At 42.1% G+C, this 14,179-nt stretch overlaps 2 protein-coding genes across 3 annotated transcripts in view; one reads left to right on the top strand and one right to left on the bottom strand.

Moving 5' to 3' along the window:
- Window positions 1-7,185, bottom strand: part of fzr1a (fizzy/cell division cycle 20 related 1a) — a 49,132-nt gene extending 41,947 nt beyond the window's left edge. The window contains exon 1 of one of the 2 annotated variants that reach the window (XM_067968257.1): window positions 7,006-7,185. The gene's annotated coding sequence lies outside the window, so the exon portion shown is untranslated. The remainder of the gene's footprint in view (window positions 1-7,005) is intronic. The other variant, XM_067968258.1, reaches the window with a different exon arrangement.
- Window positions 7,186-7,484: 299 nt separating this feature from the next.
- LOC137299761 (uncharacterized) lies at window positions 7,485-11,108 on the top strand. Its single transcript, XM_067968704.1, has 2 exons — window positions 7,485-7,680; window positions 9,832-11,108. The coding sequence occupies exons 1-2, from the start codon at window positions 7,519-7,521 to the stop codon at window positions 10,945-10,947; spliced, it is 1,278 nt and encodes a 425-aa protein (XP_067824805.1). The 5' UTR covers window positions 7,485-7,518; the 3' UTR covers window positions 10,948-11,108.
- Window positions 11,109-14,179: the final 3,071 nt, after the last annotated feature.

The raw sequence follows: 14,179 nt of genomic DNA, 5'->3' as shown, positions 1-14,179 counted from the left end.
CTCAATCCCTGCTGGAATGGCTTGGAGCCTCTGTTTTTGAACAAATTAATGGAATGACTGCTGCAGCACTTTTTTCTATTTAAATTCATGTCTCACTCTCCACACTTGCACCATTCTAAGACAGCTCCAAACAGAAACAACTTGCATTTATGCAGCGCCATTAACGTAGAAAAACATCCCAAAGCACTTCACAGGGGCATAATCAAAAAAAGCCTCAATAACTTTGGAGGTCTGCCAAAGAGAGGTTTCCACATACCCTGGTTTAGCCAGCCACGATCCGGGGCAGGGGGGGTGAAATTGACCAAGATCAGAGATCAGCAATTTGGGTAGATGGGAAGTATCCATCTGGGACCTCAAAGCAAGGGCAGTGAAACATAGAAACATAGAAAATAGAAACAAGAGTAGGACATTCGGGCCTGCTCCGCCATTCAAAATGATCATTGCTGATAGTCTAACTCAGTACCCTGTTCCTGCTTTTTCCCCCATATCCCTTGATCCCTTTAGCATTAAGAAATATATCTAACTCCTTCTTGAATACATCTAGTGACTTAGCCTGCACTGCTTTCTGTGGTAGAGAATTCCACAGGTTCACCACCCTCCGAGTGAAGAAATTTCTCCTCATCTCGGTTCTAAATGGCATACCCCGTATCCTGAGACTGTGACCCCTGGTTCTGGACTCCCCAGCCATCGGGAACATCCTCCCTGCATCTAGTCTGTCTAGTCCTGTTAGAATTTTATATGTTTCGATGAGATCACCTCTCATTCTTCTAAACTCTAGTGAACATAGGCTTAGTCGACCCAATCTCTCCTCATACATCAGTCCTACCATCCCAGGAATCAGTCTGGTAAACCTTCGTTGCACTCCCTCCATGGCAAGGACATCCTTCCTCAGATAAGGAGACCAAAACTACATACAATACTCCAGATGTGGTCTCACCAAGGCCCTATATAACTGCAGTAAGACATCCCTGCTCCTGTATTCAAATCCTCTTGCAATGAAGGCCAACATACCATTCAGCTTCCTAACTGCTTGCTGCACCTGAATGCTCGCTTTCAGCGGCTGGTGTACAAGGACTCCCAGGTCTCGTTGCACCTCCCCTTTTCCCTATCTATCACCATTCAGATGATAACCTGTCTTTCTGTTTTTACAACCAAAGTGGATAACCTCACATTTATCCACGTTATACTGCATCTGCCATGTTCTTGCCCACTCACCCAACTTGTCTAAATCACATTGGAGGCTCTTTGCATCCTCCTCACAGCTCACATTCCACCACAGCTTTGTGTCGTCTGCAAACATGGAAATGTTACATTTAGTTCCCTCACCCAAATCATTGATATATATTGTGAATAGCTGGGGCCCAAGCACTGATCCCTGCGGTACCCCACTAGTCACTGCCTGCCACCCGGAAAAAGACTTGTTTATTCCTACTCTCTTTTTCCTGTCTGTCAACAATTCTCAATCCATGCCAGTATATTCCCCCCAATCCCATGTGTTTTAATTTTGCACACTAACCTCTTGTGTGGGACCTTATCAAAAGCCTTCTGAAAATCCAAACACACCACATCCACTGGTTCTCCCCTATCTATTCTACTAGTTACATCCTAGCATTTTCCCCACTACTGATGTTAGGCTAACTGGTCTGTAATTCCCTGTTTATTCTCTCCCTCCTTTTTTAAACAGTGGGTTTACATTTGTCATCCTCCAATCTGTAGGAACTGTTCCAGAGTCTTACTGCACATCCACTACGACGTGCAGCAAGTTGCCACAATGTCTTTTCACCCCAATCTGGATTCAAATCTAACCCAGAGCAATAGCATTGAAAATTCTCTCTCTGCTATCTTTAAGGGTCCTACATGAAATGAAAGCAACCTCAACAGTTTACAGTGTGCATGGATTCACTACAACAAACAATCCCAACTGCCAATCTGATTGAGGGAGGACATAAAGATAAGTGATATGGGAAGTAGATGAATTCAAAATGATGCAGTACTGATAGCTCTATTAAAATTAGGATTAAGGCACTCGTTGGGGGAGTGGGGAATGCTTAAAGCCTGATTTTCAGATTGGGTGCAAAAAAAGGGGAACTCTGTTTTGCCATTACTGACATCACTCATTGTGATTGGCAGATTCAGCAACAAAAACAGCATCATTCATAATTTGTTATTTTGCTCTTCACAACGCAAAGTTCCTAAATTGATCTGAATAGAAAAGCATTCAATGCACTTGTTGAACCTAAAAATATTACATTCATTATCCTGTAGAACCTGATATTTTTAACTTGCACACTTCATCCAAGATTGAAAACCAGATGATTTGTATCATTAGACTCCAGCCCAGTACTTTTTTTCTACAGGAATCAGCCACAATATTCTCTTTTACAGTCATCACTTTCTGAAATGTTTTCCTCACCAGCTTGACTGAGTCGTAGCACTCTTGCCTCTACAGTAGAAGGTCATGGGTTAAGCCCCATTGCAGGACTTGAGCGAATAACCTTGGCTAGCACTTCAGTGAAGTACTGAGAAATTGTCAGAGGTTCCATCATTCAGATGAGATGTTAAACCAAGATGTCTGCTGTTCAGGTGGACGTAAAAGATCCCATGGCATAACTTGAAGAGCAGCTGAGTTCTCCTGGCATCCTGGTCAACATTTACCCTTCAACAAACACCATCAAAACCAATTTAACTAGTCTTTTATTTCATGGCTGTTTCTAGGACCATACTGTACTTAAACTGGCTGCCACATTTGCTTACATAAAAACAGTAATAACACTTCCAAAAACAAATTAGTTGGCTGTGAAATGTTTTGGGATATCCCAATGTGAAAGGCACAATATAAATACAAGTTCTTCTGTTTAATCCAGAACTCGGCAGGCCCATCCTTCCCCAGTTCCACTGTCTCCAAATGTCCCAATGAACTGATCAAGATCTTTGACCGAGTTTTCAAATTCCTAACCAGCTTCACTACACCCTATTTGGGTAGTCTTCTCCTGCTCAAAGTCTCAACCCATGCCCTCCATTCCTCTCTCCCAATTACTGCTTGCCCAATTCCTATCACTGGAGATCAATGTTTCAGCTAATGCCACTGTTCTCTTGAACTGCCTTCCAAAAAACACTATGCCATGCTCTCGGCCTTCAAAAAACTCCTAAAAACACACCTCATTGCCCCTTTTTAAAAAAAAGTGTTCTTAAAAGTTCTATTTCATGAAAGGAGATATATAAAATGTTGCATTGTTCTTCTTGGGTGTTCTTTACTTATTCAAATGGATAGCAGGGTTTTTCTCACCTGTGAAATAAACCGTCAATCAGCATTACAATTGTAATCCCATTTATTCAGATAAGTAGGGAAACAATTTGAAGTTTTGAGAAAAAAAGTGAAAGCAGCTTGTAATTTCTAGGTAAAATATTTTGTTAGTGCAAACACCTGTGTTGCAAAATGCACTAACAAGTGAGACGTATTGAACTGTGACACATAGAATACTTGGACAGTAACCATAAGCTACTACAGCAAATTTATGCAGTTCTGAACTTCAGGAAAATATTTCTAAAAATAAAGATAGAATATATATTGTAGAGTTTGAATAGGTGTTTTAAAATAATGTTTAAGTTCTTGGGAACAGCAAGTGTCTTGGCAGACAAGATCAGTATTGTTGCACATTAATGTTCAAACAAACAGATTAACAATTGTGATGTAATCATTGCACGCTTATAGAGCAATAATCAATAACTTCCTTATAATATTTCTACTGCTATGAAAATTACAGTAAGTGACATATCTCATACTGTGAAGAAACAAATGGTCCTAAATTTGTAGAACTGAAAGCACAGGGAGATTCAACCTGTTCAGTCCACTCATCAAGAATAAGGCAAGTTTTCCGTCATCAGTGGGTCAGCTGTAGACTAATTGATAGAGGTTGATTGCTATGATTAATCAACAACGCCATTATCATTGCACCATAAAGAAAGAACTTGTCCTTAAAAGTGATGTTGAGGGATAAATATTGGCTGGGATACGAGGGCTAACTCCCCTACTCTTCTTCAAAATAGTGCCTTGGGATCTTTTGCGTCCACCTGATAGGGCAGACGGGGCCTTGGTTTAATGTCTCATCCGAAAGATAGCACCTCCGACAGTGCAGCACTCCCACAGTAGTGCATTAGAGTGTCGGCCTAGATTTTTGTGCTCAAGTCTCTGGAGTGGGACATCTACCCACAACCTTCTGACTCAGAGGAGAGAATGCTACCCACTGAGCTACGGCTGACATCAAGCGACTATCAGGATGGTAGAAGGCAAATTAGATGGCCTTTTTTCGTCTAGCAATTCCTATTTTTTAAAAATTCGTTCATGGGATGTGGGCGTCGCTGGCAAGGACAGCATTTATTGCCCTTGAGAAGGTGGTGGTGAGCCGCCTTCTTGAACCGTTGCAGTCTGTGTGGTGAAGGTTCTCCCATAGTGCTGTTAGGTAGAGTGTTCCAGGATTTTGACCCAGCGATGATGAAGGAAAGCAATATATTTCCAAGTCGGGATAGCAAGTGACTTGGAGGGGAACTTGCAGGTGGTGCTGTTCCCATGTGCCTGTTGTACTTGTCCTTCTAGGTGGTAGAGGTCGTGGGTTTGGGAGGTGCTGTCGAAGAAGCCTTGGCGAGTTGCTGCAGTACATCCTGTGGATGGTACACACTGCAGCCACTGTGCACCGGCGGTGGAGGGAGTGAATGTTTAGGGTGGGGGATGGGGTGCCAATCAAGCGGGCTGCTTTGTCCTGGATGGTGTCGAGCTTCGAGTGTTGTTGAAGCTGCACTCATCCAGGCAAGTGGAGAGTATTCCATCACACTCCTGACTTGTGCCTTGTAGATGGTGGAAAGGCTTTGGGGAGTCAGGAGGTGAGTCACTCGCCGCAGAATACGCAGCCTCTGACCTGCTCTTGTAGCCACAGTATTTGTATAGCTGGTCCAGTTAAGTTTCTGGTCAATGGTGACCCCCAGGATGTTGATGGTGGTGGATTCGACGATGGTAATGCCGTTGAATGTCAAGGGGAGGTGGTTAGACTCTCTCTTGTTGGAGATGGTCATTACCTGGCACAAATATTACTTGCCACTTATGAGCCCAAGCCTGGATGTTGTCCAGGTCTTGCTGCATGCAGGGATTCCAATTTCAGTATAATGGGTGCAAAATTTTGGTATTCTGAAAGATGGCCAACATTTCAGTACTGGATAAAAAATCAAAACGCTGCAAATACTGAAAATCTGAATTTAGAATCAGATTTTGTCCTTCCAAACTGGAGTTGTGTCTGGAGAGAGCTTTTTGAGCTCATAACACTTAAGTGTCATTGAAAAAGATACAGAAGATACCAACTAGAATGATTGATGGGATAGAGCGATTGGATTATGAGGAGTGATTATATAAATTGGGCATGTTCTCACTAGAAAAGAAGGTTGAGAGGCAATATGATTGCTGTTATTAGGATTCTAAAAGGGATTAGATAATGTAGACCATGACAAGCTATTTCATCTTGTCCAAAACAGTGGAACCAGAGGACATGGTCTACACTTGAAGGAGGTAAATTCAAAACTAATTTGCAGAAACAATATTTCAGTGAGCATGTGGTTAATCTATAGAACAGCTCACTAGGGAGATAGTGGAAGCAGTTAGTATTGATTCATAAAAATGCAAATTAGGTAAGATTTCTTTTAGAAAATAACATTTTGGGATACAGTACATGAATAATTTGAGACATGATGTGGCAAGTGTACCATGCTTGGAAGGAATAGATGACTTTAGCCCATGGTTCCCAAAGCTGTCCAACATTGGGGTTTTCCCTCACATCATGTCCGGGTCTGTTGCAAACTAATCAATAGAGATTGATTGCGATGATGAATCAGAAACTTCATTTTGTTGTATCATGCAACTACCAGGATGGTAGAAGGCAAACTAGATGGACCGTGGTCTTTTTTCATCTAGCAATTCCTATGTTCTTAAGTGAAAAGGATTGCAGCAGTCACTTGTAATAGGAGCAATTTGATGGGACAAATTATAATCACCCACCATTAAAGTGCATTGGTTCTTTTCCAAATGTTATTGGTATCAACACCACCTTCCCAAGCATATTATCTACCTTTTTAAAATCAGTTTTCTACTGATAACTAGAATCTTGTCTGTTGCATGAAAATAGACATTAAATCAATCAGTGTTGACCTGTGCCCTAAATGTTAGTTTACTGTTCTCTTCAGATGCTGCCTGACCCAAGTGTTTCCAGCATTTTCTGTTTTCATTTCAGATTTTCAGCATTTGCAGTTTTGTTTTTTGCTCATTAAATAAGGCCTCATCTGCCTGTTCAAGTGGATGTAAAAAAAATTCCCTGGCACTATAACAGAAGCATTCTCTTGGTGTCCTAGCCAGTGTTTATCTCTCAACCAACACCAAGGTAACTTAGTCAGTTATCTCAATGCTGCTTGTGGGACATTGACGTGCGCAAACTGGCTGTCGCATTTGTGTACACAATAGTGACAGCATTTCAAAAGTAGTTATTTTGCTGTGCAGAACGTTGAGATGTCATGAGCATCTGAAAAGGTACTACATAACTCCAAGTTATTTCTGTTGCGTTCAAACGAAATTGAGATATTTTTAGCAATAGTGCAGAAACAACCCCAAAGTACCGAACAATGCACCTTTATGTTTGCAGTGCACCCAAGAACAATCCCAACGGGAATTCCGCGTTCCAGGTGGAAGACACTTTTCAAGCGATTCAAAAAAGGACCGAAAACAGGAGGATCTGGGAGGGCCCCTTTAATCGGACTCCTCGATAGGGCGAATCCCCAACACCTTAGGCCATAAAGAAACTCATTCAAACCAGTCCACACTATGTTGACATCGGCCTGCCGCAAACTACACCTTTTCAGTGAGATAGCGAGGCAGATATTAAACACTCTCTGGGCACCGGGTTACCAGCAGCACCCGGCGCATCCCCTCCATACCCACAACACTGAGAACACCGTTCCCTTCTATCGTACCTGCAATGCCGGATTGTCCGTTAAGTGCTGCGGAAACCTGTACAATAGACATAAGCAGGACGCACCGTCACATACTGTCTCGGGTTCTGCTTTTCACTGAAATGCTTTTCTTTCCCCCCGCTCGGACTTGAAATATTCACCCTCAGACAATATGGCGACCCGTCCTTCCGGTGCTGTGCTCCACCAGTCCAACCGTTACCTTTGTGACGTCACGTAAATTTAAACCAGTACAGGAAGTGCGTCGTTGTCATAGCGACGGAATCTCTCCAAATGCGTGGGGGGGGGGCCTCCCGAGTAACCATGGTAACGTAATCACAATAAATTATATATGTAAATATAATAGACTTTCAAACCTCTGATCCTCCTGTCATTTTCCAACAAACTGTAACAACTACTCTTGGGTAGGGCTCGAATCTGATTCTAATTCCCGATGGCCCAACGAGCGGGCGGGAGTTCCGGGCCTGGGGTGGTTGGGCCGAACACTTCCCGGGTTAAAACTCACACTCAGTCAACATGGCGGATGAGACAGTGCTGCCGATGATGTTTTTATTCCTATTTCTGTTAATGAAACGCCGCGCCGAGTTTGAGAGTGCAAGCATTGAAAGGAGGAATGATGCGCAGAGGAGACTGAGAATGAGGCAGTATTTCCAACAGCGGCAGAGGAAAATGATATTGGTAGGAAAATAAAATGTGCGCAGCGACACAAAGGCTAAAACTTCTCTGCCATCCTTGGTTGAATGGTGGGCATCCGTGCGTTTACCCCAAATGTTGTAGCTCTGTAATCGGGGCTCGAAAGAACAAGAGAATAACGATTCAAAGCGGCGGTGCTGTTTTTCCAGCCTCATTATCTTATGCAGCCATAACTGAAACCCAGCAGGAGTTTGTAATTCCAGCCAGATCCGCAGTCTCAGAATGAATGCTGTAAAGTGAGTGACTTTGGCGGCAAATATATTTTCCTTTTCCGATTTGGCTATTTCAGAGAGGAAAGTCTCAAATGAAATTATCGATAAGATAAAAATTAAGGTTTGGGACACATTTAAACCTCCTTTTGAAATATTCCACAATTACGACTGGAACTGAGAAGGGATTGTAGATTCCAATCAGGTTAGGATTTTTTTTAAGCAGAGGCTTGTAAGAACATGAAAAGTTCTACCAGAAACAGTGGTGGAAGCAGAAACCAGAATCGCTTTTGAAAGGGAAATAGAAAAAGACTTGAAAATGCAAAAATGAAAAGATAGGGGAACTGGACTAAGTACATAACTTTAAGAAATCCGGAATAGGTGTCATGGGCCAAATGGCCTCCTTCTGTGCTGTAACATTCTATCATTCTGTCTCAAATATTTGCTATGCCCTACAGCTGTAGCATTTCTTGTTTAAGATTATTTAGAAACCGGATGGATGGTGGAGGGAGACTGAGTGGCACAGAGCAACTGGCTACTCTCATTTGGGATTGTGGTTAAAATTCATTCTCTGCGTGCTGACTGTAAGACTCCTATATTAAATTAATTTTGGTTCAGTTAGAGGTGCTCTTCTTAAATTGGATTCAGTTATTTTTCTTTCTCTGTAAAGTATTGTCAGGACAGAATGGAGAGAACTCTTGTGCTACAGTTGGCTGTACATGTAACCTGGAAGTAATTGAATCTGACAATGGGTGCCTGAAATGAAAAAGTATTCAGTTTCTCTGTACCAACATCCCTTCTCTTGATGAGTACAAAACTTTGCAGAGAAAAAAAGGCATGAATTTTAGCGGACTGTGCTTGTAGACAGAAGCTGAGAAGTAACCTATTCCCCTCCCTCCCTGCCAGAAAAAGTGATTTGATATACATATTACTTTTTGGTGTCCTTTTGAAGCTATAATTTGACATTGTGATTTGGAATTGTGAAGAATTCTGTTCAGGGTGCATATTTTTAAAATTCCAAAACACTTGTGCATTCAGAAATTGGAAGACTTTAAACCCTAAGCAGAATCGCAATGGCCTTATTGGACCAGTTAGTATGCCAACCAATTCTCAGTTCCATCTAACCATAATTGTGTTGTGATTGAAAACACTGTATTTATATTTGCGAGAGGGTGTGTGCCTACAGGTAGTCAACATAGACTCCAAAGATAATTCTGCTGATCGTAAATCTTTGGAAGGAAATAAATTGGATGGAGTTCAAGTTAACCCTTAATTGAATTTGAGAAAAACAAACCCCACTGCATTTAATTGTGAGCTGGTTTATAACCTTTTAAAGGATATATTGGGGAGGTGAAATACTGCAATGCTTCCAAAAAGGGTAAAATTTTCTTGATTGGCCCAAATGGTTTAAACTACAAAGGCTATTACACAAAAATGTTGGTAATTGAATATTGTTACAATATGGCAGTGCTAACACCTGAGTAGAAAGTACAACTTGATGCAACAAATGTAAATTAAACCTTCCATGAACACACTACTAACCATGTAGCCATTACATTTTCTGGTGCATGGAAACTGTTCTAAATGAGAACTTAATTTTTTCCCCCAAATATAATGATAAAAACCTCATGCCCAGAATATTATTTCTTTTAAGCTATCCTGTTAATAAGATATCCATCTTCCATCCATCCATCGTATGTATCTAAAAGGAAATCTTGGCTATGATCATGTTATCACATCTGAAGTGCGTCTTTCTTTTTGAATGCTCATGTGATGTTCATACACGTTATAGTACCAGCACACCTCAGTAAGCAGGAACTAGCTGTGACAGCAGTAATTTTTAAATAAAGATCTCCATTAAATCCTGCAGTATTACTGGATGTTTAAGGAGTACGGTTGTAAAGATATTCTTCTTTAATGTTTGCAGATGGTGATGGCACGTGGAGGTAGTAGGTGTAACTGTCGTACAAGAATCTGGTGTAAGCCAAGAAGCTCGGACTGGTGGGAGCGTGTGGTTATGAAGGAATTTCAGCCAAATGATTGGCTGGAAAATTTCAGAATGTCTAAGGAAACATTTTTCCATGTTTGTAATAAGCTGAAGCCCATGGTTTCTCGCCGAAATACTCACCTTCGTCCTGCACTGCCCCTGGAAAAGAGAGTCGCAGTGGCATTTTGGCGACTTGCTACTAATGTAGAATATAGAACTATTAGTCATTTGTTTGGGATAGGCCGATCAACTGTGTGTAAATGTGTAAGAGAAGTGTGTCATGCCATTGTGTCTCTCTTAAAGCCTCTGTATCTTAGGATGCCGTCTAATCAGGAATTTGAAACAATGGCTCAGACATTTGGTAGAAAGTGGGATTTTCCCCAATGTGTTGGTGCTGTTGATAGTTGCCATATACCCATCATTGCCCCTCCACAGTATCACAAAAATTACTTAAACAAAAAGGGATGGCATTCAGTTGTGTTGCAAGGTGTAGTTGACGATACTGGTAATTTCTGGGATGTCTGTACTGGATTTTCTGGGAGTTCTCTTGATACAAAAATTCTGAGGAATTCTGATCTATGGAGAATGGCTACTGAAGGAAGGTTGTTCCCTGACTGCTCAAAAAACATCATGGGAACACCAGTAAAATACCTGTTGATAGGCAGCTCTTCATATCCACTACAGGAATGGCTCCTGAAACCATATTTAGAAACAGGAAAACTATCACAGCATCAGCTTGTATTTAACTACAGGTTAAGCCAAGCTCACACTGTGATAGATGATGCATTTGGACGACTCAAAGCACGTTGGCAATGTCTTCTCAAGAGGAATGACTGTAGCCTTGAACTGATTCCAACAATGATCACTGCCTGTTGCATTCTTCACAATGTCTGTGAAAAACATAATGATGGTTTTAATAATGAATGGCTGGGTGTACTTGGGCAGGAGGAATTTCCTCAGCCAAACCAAATAGTGTCAGATAGAAAGGTTGACAGTCAAGCTGAAGAAATCCGTCAGGTATTGTCTGCTTACTTTATGGGTTTGGAGGAAAGCTAGATGTTATCCTTTAAGTTTTAGGTTGTAATAGTAGCATTTATGGAAACTGTAAATAATGTATGATAATTTTTCAATATGGTTTTCATCACTATTCTCTGACTAGGAATGCGTTGATATGGTATACTAATATGCTATTGCAATAAAACACTTATCATATTGTCTCCTTTCTTGTAATAATGGTAAAGCCTATTGCATTTGTTACTATACTAATTACATCTTGCAACAACTTGGTTAAACTTCCAGCCGCTGAAAGCTGAGTAGCAGTTGGAGATACATGCTTAAGAATATATTTTGTTTATATACTCAGTTTAAGGAGTTTCAGATAAGCTTGGTTTAACAGCTGTTCTCCGATCAGTTGCAACAGTGTTTAGTACAATTATTGGACAAGGCCTTCCATCCAGAAACTTAAAGATATACAAAATCAAAAGACAACAGTAATGAATTCTGGTGAGGATAAAATGGAAAATAAAAATAAAATGAAGAAACAAATGCATAAATAAACTACCTAAGAAAAACACACAAAGCACATGGGTAAAGTTAATAGAAGTTAGAATAAAAACTTTAAAAGTCAACATTAAAAAAAAAAGTAGGAAAAAGAAAAACAAACTAGAAAGGCAAGACAACAAAAAGTAGAGTGAAGGGCCAAGAAGTGAAACAATATTGACAGGAAATTATTTATTGGTTTGTTAAGGATAGAGATGATTTTACTTGAACCATCAAATTCCCAACTGCAACACACAAAACTCTAGTGTCAGAAGGTAAAATGCAAATTAACTATGTTTGTAGTATACTCATTTGAGACCTAACCCCTAAAAAGTAGAAACTTGATGTGAGACAGTTCAGAAGAGTGACAGATGTTTCTTTACTGAATTTGTTTTGGCTCCCTAAGCATTTTAAAAAAATGATATACCTAAGTGCAGGATATCAATAAGGGTAAAAAGCATAGGAGGGAAGATGAGATAAATCAAGATTGCAGGAGGAGGAGGTCATAGGTTAGCAGCATGAGAAGAATGAAGAAGAGTAAAATTCTTAGAATAGAGTAACAGAAAGACCTAGATACATAATTATTTAAAGCGAGGAGTGGATAAAAAGAAAGACTTAAATTATTATAATGTTTTTCACGACCTCAGGACATCCCAAGGTGCTTTACAGCCAGTGAAGTTTTTTTTTGAAGTCTTTTTATATTCGTTCATGGGATGTGGGCGTCGCTGGCAAGGCCAGCATTTATTGCCCATCCCTAATATCCCTTGAGAAGGTGGTGGTGAGCTGCCTTCTTGAACCGCTGCAGTCTGTGTGGTGAAGGTTCTCCCACAGTGCTGTTAGGAAGGGAGTTCCAGGATTTTGACCCAGTGACGATGAAGGAACGGCGATATATTTCCAAGTTGGGATGGTGTGTGACTTGGAGGGGAACATGCAGGTGGTAGTGTTCCCATGTGTCTGCTGCTCTTGTCCTTCTAGGTGATAGAGGTCGTGGGTTTGGGAGTGCTGTCGAAGAAGCCTTGGCGAGTTGCTGCAGTGCATCCTGTGGATGGTGCACACTGCAGTCACAGTGCGCCGGGAGTGAATGTTTAGGGTGGTGGATGGGGTGCCAATCAAACGGGCTGCTTTGTGCTGGATGTTGTCGAGCTTCTTGAGTGTTGTTGGAGCTGCACTCATCCAGGCAAGTGGAGAGTATTCCATCACACTCCTGACTTGTGCCTTGTAGATGGTGGAAAGGCTTTGGAGAGTCAGGAGGTGAGTCACTCGCCACAGAATACCCAGCCTTTGACCTGCTCTTGTAGCCACAGTATTTATATGGCTGGTCCAGTTAAGTTTCTGGTCAATGGTGACCCCCAGGATGTTGATAGTGGGGGATTTGGCGATGGTAACGCCGTTGAATGTCAAGGGGAGGTGGTTAGACTCTCTCTTGTTGGAGATGGTCATTGTCTGGCACGAATGTTACTTGCCACATATCAGCCCAAGCCTGGATGTTGTTGTGCTGCATGCAGACTCGGACTACTTCATTATCTGAGGGGTTGTGAATGGAACTGAACACAGTGCAACCATCAGCGAACATCCCCATTTCTGACCTTATGATGGAGGGAAGGTCATTGATCAAGCAGTTGAAGATGGTTGGGCCTAAGACACTGCCCTGAGGAACTCCTGCAGCAATGTCCTGGGGCTGAGATGATTGGCCTCCAACAACCATTACCATCTTCCTTTGTGCTAGGTATGACTCCAGCCACTGAAGAGTTTTCCCCCTGATTCCCATTGACTTCAATTTTACTAGGGCTTCTTGGTGCCACACTCGGTCAAATGCTGCCTTGATGTCAAGGGCAGTCACTCTCACCTCACCTCTGGAATTCAGCTCTTTTGACCATGTTTGGACCACGACTGTAATGAGGTCTGGAGCCGAGTGGTCTTGGCGGAACCCAAACTGAGCATCGGTGAGCAGGTTATTGGTGAGTAAGTGCCGCTTGATAGCACTGTCGACGATGCCTTCCATCACTTTGCTGATGATTGAGAGTAGGCTGATGGGTCGGTAATTGGCCAGATTGGATTTGTCCTGCTTTTTATGGACAGGACATACCTGGGCAATTTTCCACATTGTCGGGTAGATGCCAGTGTTGTAGCTGTACTGGAACAGCTTGGCTAGAGGCGCAGCTAGTTCTGGAGCGCAAGTCTTCAGCACTACAGCCGGGATGTTGTTGGGGCCCATAGCCTTTGCTGTATCCAGTGCACTCAGCCGTTTCTTGATATCACGTGGAGTGAATCGAATTGGCTGAAGACTGACTTCTGTGATGGTGGGGGTATCGGGAGGAGGCCGAGATGGATCATCTACTCGGCACTTCTGGCTGAAGATGGTTGCAAACGTTTCAGCCTTGTCTTTTGCACTCACGTGCTAGGCTCTGGCATCATTGAGGATGGGGATGTTTACAGAGCCTCCTCCTCTTGTGAGTTCACGACTGGATAGGACTGCAGAGCTTTGATCTGATCCGTTGGTTGTGGAATCGATTAGCTCTGTCTATAGCATGTTGCTTCCGCTGTTTAGCATGCATGTAGTCCTGAGTTGTAGCTTCACCAGGTTGGCACTTCATTTTTAGGTACGCCTGGTGCTGCTCCTGGCATGCTCTTCTACACTCCTCATTGAACCAGGGTTGATCCCCTGGCTTGTTGGTCATGGTAGAGTGAGGAATATGCCAGGCCATGAGGTTACAGATTGTGCTGGAATACAGCACCTCATGAATGCCCA

The sequence above is a fragment of the Heptranchias perlo genome, chromosome 29 (assembly GCF_035084215.1).
Source record: "Heptranchias perlo isolate sHepPer1 chromosome 29, sHepPer1.hap1, whole genome shotgun sequence".
NCBI classification, from domain to species: Eukaryota; Metazoa; Chordata; class Chondrichthyes; order Hexanchiformes; family Hexanchidae; genus Heptranchias; species Heptranchias perlo.
Note: the sequence above shows the minus strand (reverse complement) of the source record. Positions and strands in the feature narration are given on the sequence as shown.

Coding starts and splice junctions, on each gene's coding strand:
- LOC137299761 (XM_067968704.1), top strand. CDS start 7,519: ATGGCGGATGAGACAGTGCTGCCGATGATGTTTTTATTCCTATTTCTG. Junction 7,681..9,831: donor GGCAGAGGAAAATGATATTG/GTAGGAAAATAA, acceptor TAATGTTTGCAG/ATGGTGATGGCACGTGGAGG.